This window comes from Panthera pardus, unplaced genomic scaffold, assembly GCF_024362965.1.
Source record: "Panthera pardus isolate Hobbes unplaced genomic scaffold, ASM2436296v1 HiC_scaffold_16, whole genome shotgun sequence".
Taxonomy (NCBI): Eukaryota; Metazoa; Chordata; class Mammalia; order Carnivora; family Felidae; genus Panthera; species Panthera pardus.
This window is the reverse complement of record NW_026526721.1, coordinates 105686589-105701989: the sequence shown is the minus strand read 5'-3', so window position 1 is coordinate 105701989 and position 15401 is coordinate 105686589. Positions and strand designations below refer to the sequence as shown.

General features: G+C 33.6%; 2 protein-coding genes across 2 annotated transcripts in view; one reads left to right on the top strand and one right to left on the bottom strand.

Annotated features, from left to right (window-relative positions):
* The window catches only part of RSRC1 (arginine and serine rich coiled-coil 1), a 412097-nt gene that overhangs the window by 145987 nt on the left and 250709 nt on the right, over positions 1–15401 (top strand). The window lies entirely within an intron of this gene.
* On the bottom strand, positions 10407–11018 carry LOC109262047 (U6 snRNA-associated Sm-like protein LSm3). Its single transcript, XM_053903699.1, has one exon. The coding sequence runs from the start codon at positions 11016–11018 to the stop codon at positions 10638–10640; it is 381 nt and encodes a 126-aa protein (XP_053759674.1). The 3' UTR covers positions 10407–10637.

Sequence of the window (15401 nt, the reverse complement as noted above, 5' to 3'; positions counted from 1 at the left end):
TGTGGTCAATTGTAATTTTATGTACTACTAAGAAAGAAAACACTGCCAATTAATTTTAAGACACCATCTAATGCAAGATGCATCCTCATTACAGATATGTTAAAGTATTCAAAATGTACATCTTAGAATCAATGAAATATGGTATACTAAATCATGAGTTCATACGATTTTACTTTGAAATTTGTTGTTACAGGATTTTAACTTAGTTTATACATGTATTCTTTTCTTTTTCAGTGCATGTGTTCCTAATATCATTAGCATAATTATTTGCTTTATTGTATGGTATACATGAAATAGTTTTTTTATTTTTTAATTTTTATTAAAATTTTTTTAAATGTTTATTTATTATTAAGAAACAGAGAGAGACAGGGCATGAGCGTGGGAGGGGCAGAGAGAGGGGGAGACATGGAATCTGAAGCCCACTCCAGGCTCTGAGCATCAGCACAGAGCCTGACACAGGGCTCCAACTCAAACCGCGAGATCATGGCCTGAGTCAAAGTCAGACACTCAACCAGCTGAGCCACTCAAGCTCCCCAAAATGGTTTTTTAAAATGATGTTCGTGAGGGGTGCTGGGTGAAGAGCCTGGAGCTGCTTCGGATTCTGTCTCCCTCTCTCTCTGCCCCTCCCCTGCTCTCATTCTGTCTCTCTCTCTCTCTCAAAAATAAACATTAAAAACATTAAAAAAAATGTTCTTGAAATTTAAAAATATTGATACAAAATGTATAAGTAGAACATATCAGAGAATCCAGCAGTTAAGTTAGAAAAATGAACCAGCAGTTAAGAATGGTTCAAACTAGAAGTACAAAGGTAACTCAATATTGTGAAATTTGTTAACATTGTTAGCTGTAGTAATAAGTCAAAAGAGTTTAGTGGTATCTACCCTGCATTTCAGTTATTTTTGGTAATTCAGAGTTTAAGATCTAGGTATTGTTATGTGATTTTAAAAATAAGAGTCAGGAGCTCCTGGGTGGCTCAGTTGGTTAAGCGTCTGACTTTGGCTCAGGTCATGATCTCATGGCTTGTGAGTTTGAACCCCAGGTCAGGCTCTGGGCTGTCAGCTCAGAGCCTGGAGCCTGCTTTGGATTCTGTGTCTCCCGCTCTCTCTGCCCCCATCCCCCTCTCAAAAATAAACATTAAAAAATATTTTAAAATATAAGTCAAATCATACAGTAAAGCACACAGATCTTATGTATACAGTTCAGTAAATTTTAACACATACCTTCATTGGTAGAACTTGGGTTCCATATCCCATCCCCTTCAAAAATTTCCTTGTGCTCCTTTGCAGTCAGTCCTTTCCCCCAGCCTCCGGAGGCAACTGCCGTTCTAATTTCATTTACAATAGATTAGTTCAGAACTTGATATAACTGGCATTGTATTTTTTTGTACCTGGCTTCTTTTGCTCAGTATAATGTGTTTGAGATTTATCCATGTTGTCGCATGTATTAGTAGTTTGTTCCTTTTATTGCTGACTAGTATTCCATTGTGTGAATATATCGCAGTTCATTCTGTTGAAGGATATTTTGGGTTGTTTTCACTTTGGAGCTATTATGATTAAGGCTGCCATGCACTTTCTTGTACAAGTCTTTGGGGAGCGTGTGTTTTTATCTCTCTTGGGTGAATACCTAGCAGTGAGTTTTTAGCTTTTGAGACTAAAGTAGCTATGAACATTTGTATATATGTCTCTGAAGGGACATGTTTGCATTTTTTTTTTTTTTGGGGGGATAAATACCGAGCAGTGGGTTAGATGGATAGATGTATGAAATAGGTAGTATGATAAGTGTATATTTTACTGCCAGTAGGGTTTCTTACAGTTGTTTTAGTTTATATCCCCATAAACAATGTATGTTTCAACTAGAAGTTTCAGTTGCACATCTTTACCAACATTTGGTGTCACAGACCTTTGAATTCCAGCTGTTCTAATGGATTTGAAGTTGTATTTCATTGTGAGTTTTAAGTAGCATTCTTCTGATGACTAATGATGTTAAACAGGGTTTTTTCTGTGCTTACTGGCTATTTGTGTATTTTCCCTTATAAAGTGCTTGTTCAAACCTTTTATCTATTTTTCAAAAAAAGATTATTTCTCTTTTTATTATTAAGTTGTGAAAATTTCTTACATATTGTGTGTTCAATTTGTTAGATATGTGTTGTGAATATCTTCTTTTGGTCTGTGGCATGTCTATTGATTTCTTAACAATGTTTTTAGATAAATAGTAGTTTTATAATTTGAAGTCCTGTATATAATGTTTTTTCTTTTATATTTACTACTTTGACTTTTTTTCTTACATGTAAAAGCTAGAATCAGTTTGTTACATTCTACAAAAACCCTTGTTGGTACATTGATTGGAATTGCATTGAATCTTTAGATCTGTTTGGTAGGAACTCGTATCTGTAAGATATATTTTACTATTCACGGACATAGTATACTTCTTCATTTATTTAGTACTTTAAAAATGTCCTAATAAAAAACTATTTTTTTCTTCTATAAAAGTCTTACAGGTATTTTGTAAAGTTTATGTCTGTCTACTTTGTATGTTTATTGTATTTATTGCTGGTATATTTGTCCTATTTGGGATTTGAAGGGAGTTCTGCTAATATTTTTCCAATGAGAATAATTTTGTTCTGGTTTTTGGTAGATATCATTTACTGTTTAACAAGATCGCCTTCTATTCCTAGTTGGATAAAATTTTTTAGAAATTATTTTATTTATATATTTTTATTAAAAATATTTTTACAGTAATTGAAATTATTTTAAAGTTTTCCTCTTTTTATCTAAGAATGTGGTGAATAATAACTGGTTTTCTGTTATTAATTAGTCTGTCCTTGCATTCCTGAGATGAACTCAACTTACTTGTGATGTATTATCTTTTTGTATATATTACTGGATTCATTTGATTTGCTTGTTTATTAATATTTTTTATTTTTGTTCGTGTGTGAGATTTACCTGTAATTTTCCCTCTTGTTCTTTCCTTCTCCAATTTTATTTTATTTTATTTTTATTTTTTTTTTATTTTTGCATTTTATTTATTTTAGTAAGAGAGAGACCACCAGCAGGGGAGAGGGGCAGAGGGAGAGGGAATCTTAAGGGGGTTCCATGCTCAGCACAGAGCCCGACATGGGGCTTGATCCTCTGACCCTGGGATCATGAGTTGGATGCTCAACTGAGTACTTCTCCAGTTTTAGTATCAAGGTTATAATAGACTTGTAAATGTAATGGAAAACTCTAGTAGGGGATATTGATAGTGGAGAAGGCTGTGTGTGTGCGGGGGAGGAGATATATGGGAAGTCTCTGTGCCTTCCACTTATTTTGCTATGAACTTAAAACTGCTCTAAAATTAAAGTCTGTTAAAAAAATGTAATGATGAATGGTCCATCAGTTTCTATTCTTGAGAAGTTTGTGTAGGATTGAAATTATATATGGAGTATATAATTGAATATTTGATAGAACTAGCCTATAATACAACTTAGGCTTAGTATTATCATTGTGAGGGGGTTTTAAACTACTTATTCAGGTTTTTTTATGGTTATAGGACTATTAAGCCTTTCTATTTTATCATTTTTTCTTTTTTTTATTCATTTAATCTTAAATCAGTTTCTGTAAGATTTTATTCTAGAAATTGGTCTGACAGATTTGTTTTACCTGAGTTTACGAATTTATTGGCATGATATTCTCTTAGCTTTTTTCCCCTCTGCTTTTTAAAATGTTAACACTGTTGTCTCCCATTCATTTCTCATTTCCCCTTTATTGTTTTTATGAAAAAGAAACAAAGAGATAAGCACCCATGTCTTCTTTGAAGATGACATTTTGTGCTAGATTATTCAGAGTTCATTTTTAAAGTATTTCTCTTCCCAGGTATCTCCTCTCCTACTCTGTTTAACTCATTTTGTTTTACACATGCCACACCACATACTACATAATCCTTTTGTCAATGTTCCAATCATTATTCCTTATGCAGTTTTAAAATTAGATATAAATTATACTTCTTCTGTTACAGTAATAAGTGGTACATGTTATACAACAGTTTTTAATGTTTATTTTTGAGAGAGAGAGTGAGAGAGCAACTGAATGCTAGTGGGGGAGGGCAGAGAGAGAAGGAGATGGAGGATCCAAAGTGAGCTCAGTGCTGATGTCAGAGAGCCTGACGCGGGGTTCAAATTCACAAGCCTTGAGATCATGACCTGAGCTGAAGTTGGACACTTAGCCAACTGAGCCACCCAGGCGCCCCCAACATTTTCTTTTTTTATTTGAGTAGTGTTAGTATCGCTGATGATGAGTGGGAAATGAATAAGAAATGATGTCTTTAGATCTTCCTGAGTGTTCTATTTGATGAGGGTTGTAAGTAAAAAATAAAAATGGTAATAGAATTAGTGCTTTAAGGACAAGACCTCTTGGAGTGTATGTTCCCATCTTACAGACTAGTTGTTACTGATTTTGTTTCTTGGTCGATATCATTTTGTACAAAGTACCAAATGTAATAAATAGAAGTTTATTTGACTTTCGTTTATCACTGTTGGCCCATTTGGGCCTTTTTGGAAATATATGATGGAATATTTAGGATCATAGTGGCTGGGAGAAAAAATCGGGATACTCTGTCTTAACAGTATACAAGACAGTCTGATCAACAAAGAAATTTTCCCATCAAAAATGCCAGTGATACCTAATTGAGAAAATTTAAGAGAGTAAACTACTTTTGCTAATATTGCAGAGCCAAAAATGCTGGAGGACTAATTGAAAACCAACATAGTATACACTTACACAGTACAGTGAATATTGCCATCACCACAGATGTTTCCACTTGATGTTATATAGTCTATTTTCCCCCCACCTCAATCTTAGCTGCTAATGTGCTTTCTGTCACTATAAATTAGTTTATATTTTCTAAAATTTTATATAAGTGGAATCACAATATACATTATTGTATTGTATTCTTTTGTGTTTGGCTTTTTTCCCTCAGCATTATGATATTGTGATTTATCCATGATGTTGGATGTATTAGCAGTTAGTTCCTTTTGAATGAAAAGTAATTTAGTTTTGTATAAATATATCACATTTTGTTTTTATACTCATCTATTAATAGATATTTGAGTTGTTTTCCATTTTTGGATATTACTAAATCTGTTGTGAGCATTCATATAAAGTTCTTCAAGTGGACATATGTTTTCTTTACCTGGAAAGTGAATGACTGGCTTGACTGGAAGGTTTAGATTTAACTTTTAAGAACCTGCCAAATGGTTTCCTGAAGGGGTTGTATTATTTTACCTTTAAATGACTGGCATATGAGATTCCACGTTTCTCCAGATCCTTGCCAAAATTTGTATTGCTGTTTCTTTTTAATTTTAGCCTTTATAATGGATTTGTAGATGCATTGTGCTTTGGTTTTAATTTTCATTTCCCTGATGTCAAATTATGCTGAGCATCTTACGTTTATTGGCCATTTGTGTATCTATTTTTCGTGTAGTGTCCGGTCAAATTTTGCTCCTATTTTTAAAGTTTTACTGAAGTATAATTTGTATATGGTAAACTGCACATATTTTTAAAGTATGCAATTTGATATTTTTTTATTTCTGTATATACTGTATATACCAATGATACCATCGCCACAGTCAACACAGTCAAGGTTCGTTAGAACCTTTCCCCTTCATAACCAAAGGCTTAGTCAGGCTCCTTTATTATACCCTTCTTCTCTCTCTTCTTGCTCTTTCTCCCACTGGCACCTATTTACTCTAACTGTAGATGAGTTTACATTTTCCAGAACTTTATGTAAATGTAATAATGTGGTATGTATTCTTTTTGTCTGGCTTCTTTCACTCAGCATAATTATTCAGAGCTGCATCTATATTGTTGCATGTATTTTTCTTTATTGCGGAATAGTATGCCTTTGTATGTGTATGAAACAGATTGTTTTCCCAGTTACTTACTGATGGAGACATGTTTTCAGGTTTTGGCTATTATAAAACAAACTGCTATGAAAATTTGTGTAAATGTATGGCCATACTTTCTTTTCGGCAGTAGAAGGGCTGGATCACATGGTAGATTTATTCTTAACTTAATTGTGAGACTGTTTTCCAAAGTGGTTATACCATTATACAATCTTGCCAGCAGCGTGTGAGTGTTCCAGTTATTCCACAGCTTTATTAATACTACATATATGGGTAGTCTTTCATTTTAGACATTTTAATAGGTATGAAGTAGCCTATTATGGCTTTAATTTACATTTTTCTCATAACTAATGGTATTGAGACTTTTTTTTTAAGTTTTATTTATTTATTTATTTTGACAGAGAGTGAGAGAGAGAGAGAGAGAGAGAGGGCATGAGCAGGGCAGGGGCAGAGAGAGGGAGAGAGAATCCTGAGCAGGCTCTGCACTGCCAGCATAGAGCCCGACGTGGGGCTCAAATTCACAAACTGTGAGATCATGACCTGAGCCGAAACCAGGAGTCGGGCACTTAACCAACTGAGTCACCCAGGTGCCCCGAGAATGTTTTCAGTGTTCTCGTTTGCCACCTATATATATTTCTTAGTGAAGTATCTGTCCACATGTTTTGCTTGCTTTTTATGTTGGGTCATTTCCTTATTATTAAGTTTGGAGAGTTCTTTATATTTCTAGATTCAGGTGCTATATCAGATGTATGCTGTAGCTTTTCTTTCATTCACTAGGAGTGCCTTTTGAAGACAGAAGTTTTTAATTTTGATAAAGTTTAGTTTATTCATTTATTCTTTTGTAGATCATGATTTTGGTGTTGATCTAGGAGATCTTTGCCTAGCCAAAGGTTACAAAGATTTTCTATATTCTTCTACCAGTTTTATAGTTTTAGTTTTTACATTTAAGTCTGTGGCCTATTTTGAGATAAATTTTGAGTATGATATGAAATCTGGATCAACGTTCTTTTTTTTCATCTTGAAAATTTAATATTGGCAGCATATTTTTTTCCACCAGATCACCTTTCTTTTTTGGATTGCCTTTTATTTTTGTAATAAAATCTGATGTCCATAAAGGGGTTGGTCTGTTTGTAGGCATTTGGCTTGTTCCACTAGAAGTGCTTGTCTGTCTTGGTGCCAGTACCACACTGTTGATTATTGTAGCGTTATAATACTTAGAATCATGTAGTCGTAGCCTTCATACTTTATTCTTTTTTCAGAGTTGTTTTTGCTGTCTTAGGTTCTTTCCATTACCATATGACTTTTGCAATTATTTTGTCAGTTTCTATGAAATACTTTGCTTATATTTGATTGGGATTGCATTGAATCTGTAGATCAATTTGGAGAGAATTAACAGCTTAATAATATTGAGTCTTCTGATATGTTAACAAGGTGTATTTCTTCATTTATTGAGGTCTTATATGATTTTTCTCAGCAGTGTTTTGTAACTTACAGTTTAGAGGTCTCTGACATTTTCCTTTTTCATATTTATCCGGAAGTATTTTATATTTGTGATGTTACTGCAAATGATATATATGTAGCACTTAAAAATTTTAATTTTTGATAGTTTGCTGGTAGTATATGTATATACACTTGAATTTGGTATAATGATCTTGTATCCTGCAACCTCATTAAATTCACTTATCATTCTAGTTGCTTTTTTATATAGATTCCATAAGATTTTCTGTGGAAATGATTGTGCTGTTTGTAATGAAGACAGTTTTACTTCTTTCCAATCTGGGTGTCTTTTGTTTCTTTTTCTTGCCTGACTCCTCAGACTAGAGCCTCCAATACAACATTGGTAGAAGTGGAAAGTTTGGATATCTTTGTCTTGTTCCTGATATTAGTGAGATAGCATTTACTCTTTTTCACTATTAAGTGTGATGTTAGCTGGCAGATTTTTGGTAAATGCCTTTTAAAGGTTAAAGGTTGAGGAAATACTCTCCTAGTTCTTGTTTGCTGACAGTGTTTTTTTTTGTTTTTATTTTTTTAAGAAATATGTGTTGGATTTTGTAAAAATGCTTTTTTGGGGGTGATTATTGAGACTATCTTTTTCTTTTATTTAATTGTTAATGTGGTGAATTACATTGATTGATTTTCATATGTAAAGCACTTTTGCATTTCTTGTGGAAAACTCCACTTAGTCATGGTCTATTATCCATTTCATATATTGTTGCATTTAATTGGCTAAAGTTATATTTAGAATATTTACATCTGTTTTCATGAGGAATATTGGTCTGCAGTTTCACTTTCTTATAATATCCTTGACTATATTTGGTATCAGGTAGTGCTGGCCTCAAAAGAATGAGTTGGGAAGTTCTTCTTTCTTTTTTTCTTTCTTTCTTTTTGTAGAAACAAGACTATTTATTACATATGCTATCAAAATAATAATAATAAAAAACTTCTTTATCTATACCTGCTTTTTTTTTTAATGTTTATTTATTTTTGAGACAGAAAGAGAGACAGAGCATAAGCATGGGAGGGGCAGAGAGAGGGAGACACAGAATACAAAGCAGGCTCCAGGCTCTGAGCTGTCAGCACAGAGCCGGATGCATGGCTTGAACTCTTGAACCATGAGATCATGACATGAGCCGAAGTCAGAGGCTTAAATGACTGAGCCACCCAGGTGCCCCTCCACACCTGAATTTTTTTGTAGTAATGTCTTATACATTTCCATTTAGAATATTCCTGTATTATTTTAGGGTCTTTATGTTATACACAAGAAAGCAACTTTGACAAACTTAAGTAAAAACGAATTTAGCAAAGGATAGTGAGGGCTCACAGAATTGATAAGAGGCTAAAATATCAGGAGTATCTGAGAAAGCAAGAAGGGAATAAAAGTCACAGCACCTGTCTTTTAAGAAGAGCCCACCTGTTCAGAAACTGGTTTGCCAGTTGCATTGCCACCACTACCATGGCTGCTACTCTGAAAAATATCATTTTCAAATCTGCATTCTGGCTTCATTGTTATCTTCAAAATTTAAGTCCAGGTAAAGGGCTTTTGATTGGCTAAGATTAAGTTATGTATCTAACTTTCTGATCTTTTTATCTCCCATAACCAGAGGCATGGAGTTGGGTAGTAAGGATGCATGGAATTACTGTCATGGAAAAACAACATATAACGGGGGAAGAGGTAAAGTTCCAGAAGTAAACTGTATGCTATTAGGAAGGATGTAGTTTCTGGCAGACAAAAAAATCCCGTCTGATTAATGTCTACTATAAACCCTTTTCCATTGTCAGTTATGAGTCCCATTCACATTACCTACTGTTTACTCCTGATATTACTTTTCCTGATATAAACTAGTCTGGTACTAGTTTTGTGTTCCTGGTACTGTTAAAGTGAAATAAAATAGCTTGGCTTCCCAGAGGGGATAGCCCTAAATATCAGATGCATTTCTGTAGAAACATTGGGTTAGCATCCCACTTCAATTCTGCCCATCGTCCCCACAGATTTTCACAGAACATATTCCATGAAAGGAATTCATTAGGCATGAACCTGAGGGCCTAAGAGTGTCAAGTTACCTAAAATTCTTTCGCTGCTGCATTATTTAAATTGAATCTATCTAGGTGTCACTTAGAAATGGCATTTGGTCTGGATATTTCTTCGCAGAACAGTTTATAACTAAAAATTAAATTTCCTTAATGGAGAAATTAATAAAAAAATCAGAGAAATATTGTTATGCAGGTTATCTGTTTCTTTAGTGAGCTTCGGTAGTTTTTGTCTTTTAAGGAGTTAGTTCGTTTCACCTAAGGTATTTAATATATAAGCATAAAGCTGTTCATAATAGTCCCTTTTCATCCTTTTAATATCTGTAGAATCTATACTGATGGTACTTCTTTCATTTGTGTATTGAATAATTTTTCTTTTTTTCTCATCAGTCTGGCTAGAGCTTTATCAATTTTATTGCTTTTCTCAAAGAATCAGCTCTTAGGTTTATTGATATCTTCTATAGTTTTTCTGTTTTCTGTTTCATTGCTTTCCACATTGAACTATATTATTTCCTTTTTCCTGCTTATGTTGGGTTTAATTTGCTCCTTTTTTTTTCAAGTTTCTTTTTTAACAGAAATCATGCTTCATATTTCATGGCCATGTTAACATCTACAGTGTCACAGTACCACCACACACCCCCCTCACTCAACCTGTTCTTCTTTGTGCTCTTATGGCATCCTGTATATGCATTATTCTGTCTACCTCCCTGTCCTGCAGTTGTTGGTTTAAAGAACTGCCTTCCCAGAGGATTTGAAGGAAGGACACATATTGGCAAAGCTGTAATTTTCAGTGGTCCACTTGGTGCCTCAAACCTAGGAGATGCACAGAGGAATGTATATAAGTAAAGTCAATGTAAGATGTGTGTTTACTTTAAAAAGTTGGCAAGACAGGATGCTGCATTAAAAAAAAAAAATCAAAAAGGAAACATCAAATTCAACTTAAAGGAAAAAAAACCAGAAACTGAGAAAACAGCAAAGCAAATCAACTCCTAAAAAAGAGTTCTTCATCTTGGTGATCACATTTATTGAAAGGGTTGGAAAAAAATAAAAATACTCTTTAGCTTAAGAATTTTTGAGTTATCTGCAAATCAACTCATTTCAGGAGTGGAAGAATCCTTGGTCATTTCTTAATGTTGCAATTAATGCAGGTTTCTCTTTTGAGTGTCTTCTACATTTAAAGAGGCAATCATACAAAGTCTCCTATATTCCATAACACGATGAATTCTTTGTTTCAGCCAACTCTTAATGGAGGGGCAACTAGAACAACACCATCTCCCTGGACAAAGAGCATCGGAATATTCCGTTTTGTTGATTTATATACCTCCTTGTAGGTTTCCTCATCAATTTCTATGGTAGTCATAGTCTCTTCCACATCTCCCAGTATCATATTTAAATGCTGATCATAAGCATGTAATCTGCCTCGAAGCTCTCTGTTATTTTTCATTTTCACATAAATTCGCTCATCCAGGCTGAGCTTGATGAGATCCAGGGGCTCCTCTACGGTGTTGGTAGTTTGTTGCTGGTCCAAGTCATCTGCGCCATGTTTCAAACCCTGAAGTTTCTTAAGGTATAAACTGAGGCCATTGCTTTGAGACCTTTCATCTTTTCTCATATAAGTACTTAGTGCTTTATATCTTCTCCTTTAGGAGCATCCACAGGTTCTGATATGTTATGTTCTCATTTTCATTCAGTTAAATAATTGCTGATTTCACTTTGATTTATTCTTTGACCAGGGTTACTTAAAAGAGTGGTATTTATTTTTCAAATATTTCTGGATATCTTTTTATAACTCATTTTTTATTTACTTTGATTATGCCAAAGAGCATACTTTGTATGATTTGAATCCTTTTAAATTTATTGAGATATTTTATGGCTCAGCATATGTGCTATTTTAATGAATGTTTTGAAAACTGCTTCTTCTGCTTGTTCTTATATAGGGTGTCTTGTAAATGTCAACTGGGTCAAGTTGGTTGATAGTGTAGTCACCTCTGTTACGTCCTTCTAAAGATTTTTCTCTTTACTTAAGAGAAAGGAATTGAAATTTCCAAGCATAATTCTGGATTTGGGTGGATATTTTTGCAATCCAATACACATTTTTAAGCTTTATTCTGGGTTGCAGTCAAGTTCCTTGGAGACAATTTGGCCTCTTAGGTCTCGCTATTATGATTCGATAGGTAGGTCTGGAGCAGTACTCAGTCTAGTGCTAACTATTCCTCATAACTGAGGTATGAACTTGATGAGTATTCTAACAAATGCCTGTGAATTATGAGTTTTTCCTGTCTAGCTTGTTGGAGCAGCATTCTTTTTCACTTTGAGCATCAGGTTCTGGTCTCCATTTCTTTGGGATGGTGTTTTCTTTGCTTCTTGTACTTGCTTTACAGGCATGCGCTATTTAGTACTTTGCTGAATATACAAAGGGGATTCTCGATAGATTTTTACAGTTCTGTCTATGTGCTCTGTCTCCCCTCTTGTCCTCTGTCCTATGAACTCTAGTTGCCTTAGTTTCCATGGAATCTCAGCTCTGACTCCTCAAATCCAGAGATTGCCAGGCTCCACCTGGGTTCCCTCTCCTTGTGCTGTGATCTGTAGTGATAAGCCTCCATTCATTTGTTTCTTGTCTCTCAGGAATCACTGTTCTTTGTTGCCTGATTTCCAATGTCTTGTAAATCTTTTTTTTTTTTTTTTTTTTTTTTTAAGAGAGAACGCAAGTGGGGGAGAGGGCTAGAGAGAGGGAGACAAAGAAAGAATATCTTAAGCAGGCTCCATGCCCAGCATGGAGCCCCACGTGGGCCTTTATTCCATGACCCTATAATCATGACTTGAGCTGAAATCAAGAGTCAGACACTCAACTGACTGAGCTACTCAGGTACCCCCTTGTAAATCATTTTTTAAAAACATTTTGGTTTTGTTATTGTTGTTGTTTTGACATTTTGTTTTGTGATTATTTCAGAGAGAGATACAGAGTATATTCCTTTTTACTGTCTTAGAGTCTTCTGCCCATTTTAAATTTTATGCCAATCTCCCATGTGTTTTTTGTTGAGCAAAAGCTATTAACTTTGATAAAGTTCCAATTTATTAATTTTACTAAATCTTGATATTTGCTTAAACCTTCTCTACCTCAAGGTCACAAAGATTTTCTTCTAGTAGTTTTTATAGGCTTGGTTTTTCCATTTATGTCCATGATTTATTTTGACTTATAAAGTGAGGTAAGCTTGATGTCCTTTTTTTTTTTTTTTTGATACAGGTAGCCAATTACTCCAGGACCTTCTTTCTTGATTAAATTCGACTGATACCTTGATACTGTAGCAAAAATCCACTTCTCTTATATATGTTGGGCACTATAAATTTTCTGCAGCACTATTTTTAGTTAGATATTTTGGTCTTTTATAGATGTTTTGTTGTTGATGAATTTTAATTTAATTTTGTTGTATTCAGAAAGTGTACTTCATCAGATTTAGTCCTTTGAATCTTCTGAGATTTTTTTAATTGTCCTACAGTTTATCATATAATAGTGAGTATATTGCAGTTGTCAGGCATAGTGCTGTATAAATATCAGTTGGGTTAAGGTGGTGATATTATTGTTCAGGTCTTCTCTATAATTATTAATTTCTTTCCTTGTTAAATTGACATATGTCAATTTCTCCATGTAAGATTCTGAATTCTTCGTTTTCTGTCTTTAATTCTGCATGCTTTTGCTTGATAGTTTTTAAAGTCTGTTAGGAAGCATATATGCATTTGTAATTGTTATATTAGTTTCCTACAGTAGCCCGGTTATCATAAACTGTCTTTTTTGCATCTGTAGGAATCCTTGCTTCCCTGGTCTGTTTTGAATAGTATTAACCTATCTATTCTAGCTTTTTTATTCTTACAAGTTGTATAACACCTCATTTTTCTAGTTTTTTCATTCAGTCTCTGTTTTTCATGTTAAATTTGGCTTCTTTTAGATAGCCTATGTTTGGATCTTATTTTTTTTTTAATACATTTGGACTGTGCCTTTTAAGTGAATGGTTTAATCCATTTTTACCTAATACAATTTTGGATATGGTTGTATTTATCTCTAATTTTCCTTAGCTTTTTAAAAATTATGGCATTTTTCTCTCTGTTTCTTTTTTTATTTTTTCCACCCATCCCCGCACTAACCTCCCCTCTGGTAATCACTAGTTTGTTCTCTTTATTTAAGAGTCTGTTTTTTGTTTTTTCTCTTTTTTTTTTTGTTCATTTGTTTTGTTTCTTAAATTATATATATATATGTGTAATCATATGGTATTTGTCTCTCTCTGACTTATTTCACATAGCATTATACTGTCTAGGTCCATCTGTGTTAATTGCACGTAGCAAGAGCTCATTATTTTTTATGGCTGTGTAATATTCTTTTGTATATATAGGTATGTGTATGTGTGTGTATATATGTATTTGTGTTTATGTATATATACGCTTATATATGTATATGTACATACATATATACACCCACACGGATCACATTTTCTTTTTCCATTCATCTATTGATGAACACCGGTTGCTTGCAGATCTTGGTTTTTGTGAATAATGCTGTAATAAACACAGAGGTGCATGTATCTTCTTGAATTAGGTTTCTTGCCTTCTTTTTTCTTGTTACTCAAATAATTTTTAGTATTTAATTTAAATTTCCTTATTGTTTTGAAAATATATTTCCTTGTATTAGTTTCTTTCGTTGCCCTAGAGATTACATCTTTAACTTTTCCCATTAAACTACATCTTTAACTTATTACATTCTACTTCAGCTTATCATTCTACTTATTCTAAGAAATAGTATCTTTATTTCATCTTCAATTTTGAATGATAGTTTTCCTCTGTATAGTTCTTGGCTGACAAGTTTTTTTTTTTTTTTTCCACATCAAATATTGTTCCAGTGTCTTGACTTTCAAAGTTTCTGATGTGCAGTTAGCCATAATCTTATAATTATCCCTTTATATAATTTATTTTTGCTCCCTGGCCTCTTTACTGTTTTCTCTTTATCTTTGGCTTTTAGCACTTTTATTGTCATGCATATGGGAGTGGTTTTCTTTATGTTTAGTTCACTTGTTGTTCAGTGAGTTTTTTGACTATGTAAATCAGTGTTTTCCACCAAATTTGGGAAGTTTGGGAGCATTATTTTTAAAAATATTGTTCATTTCTTCCTTTCTTCTTGGTATTCCACTGGCCCATATGCTGAACCACTTACTCTTATGCCACAGATCTCTTGAGGTTCTATTCATTTTCATTAATTTTGTTTCTCATTGTACTCCAGATTGGGTAACTTACATTAATGTATCATTAAGCTCACTGATATTTGTTTTGCCTTTTTTTTTACTTTCAGCTTTAGAATTTTCCTCAGGGGAAAAAATAGTTTCCATGTCTCTAATGAGATTTCATATCTGTTCATTCATTGATACTATTTTTTTCTTCAATATTTGAACAATTTGTAACAACTGTCAAGAAATCTCTGCCTGCTAAAACTAATATCTAGTTTACTCATAGTTTCTGTTCACTTTTTTCTTATATGGTCCACACTTTATTATTTATTTGCATGTCTAGTATTTTTGACTTAAGATTTGAACATTGTAACCACTCTAGATTCAGTTGTGTACTTTGGGGAGTATTTTATTTTGTGGTGTTTTGTTTTTGTTCTTTGCTTACCTAAAACAGCAAACTTCCTCTCTTGACTGTAGGCAGTATCTGATATCTCCATATACTTTATGGTTTCTACTGCTGCTTTTTAAAACTGGTTTCATGATCTGTTCTGTTCCTCTTTTGTTCCTTGATTGCCAGCCAAGACTGTAGATTGAGATAGAGCTCACTCTGTCTGCTTTTCTTCTATAGATGATTCTCTAATTTTCAGCTGCTCTACCAGTTTTACAATTTATACTTAGATGCTTCAAGTCCATTTTACATCAATTTTCTGCCAGCAGAGATGCAATCAGTTCTTAGTTAGTTCCAACTGATATAACCAAATTCCACAGACTGGATGGCTTAAAAG

Bases quoted from the DNA above. Each gene is read 5' to 3' on its own strand.
- LOC109262047 (XM_053903699.1), bottom strand. From the start codon at position 11,018: ATGAGAAAAGATGAAAGGTCTCAAAGCAATGGCCTCAGTTTATACCTT.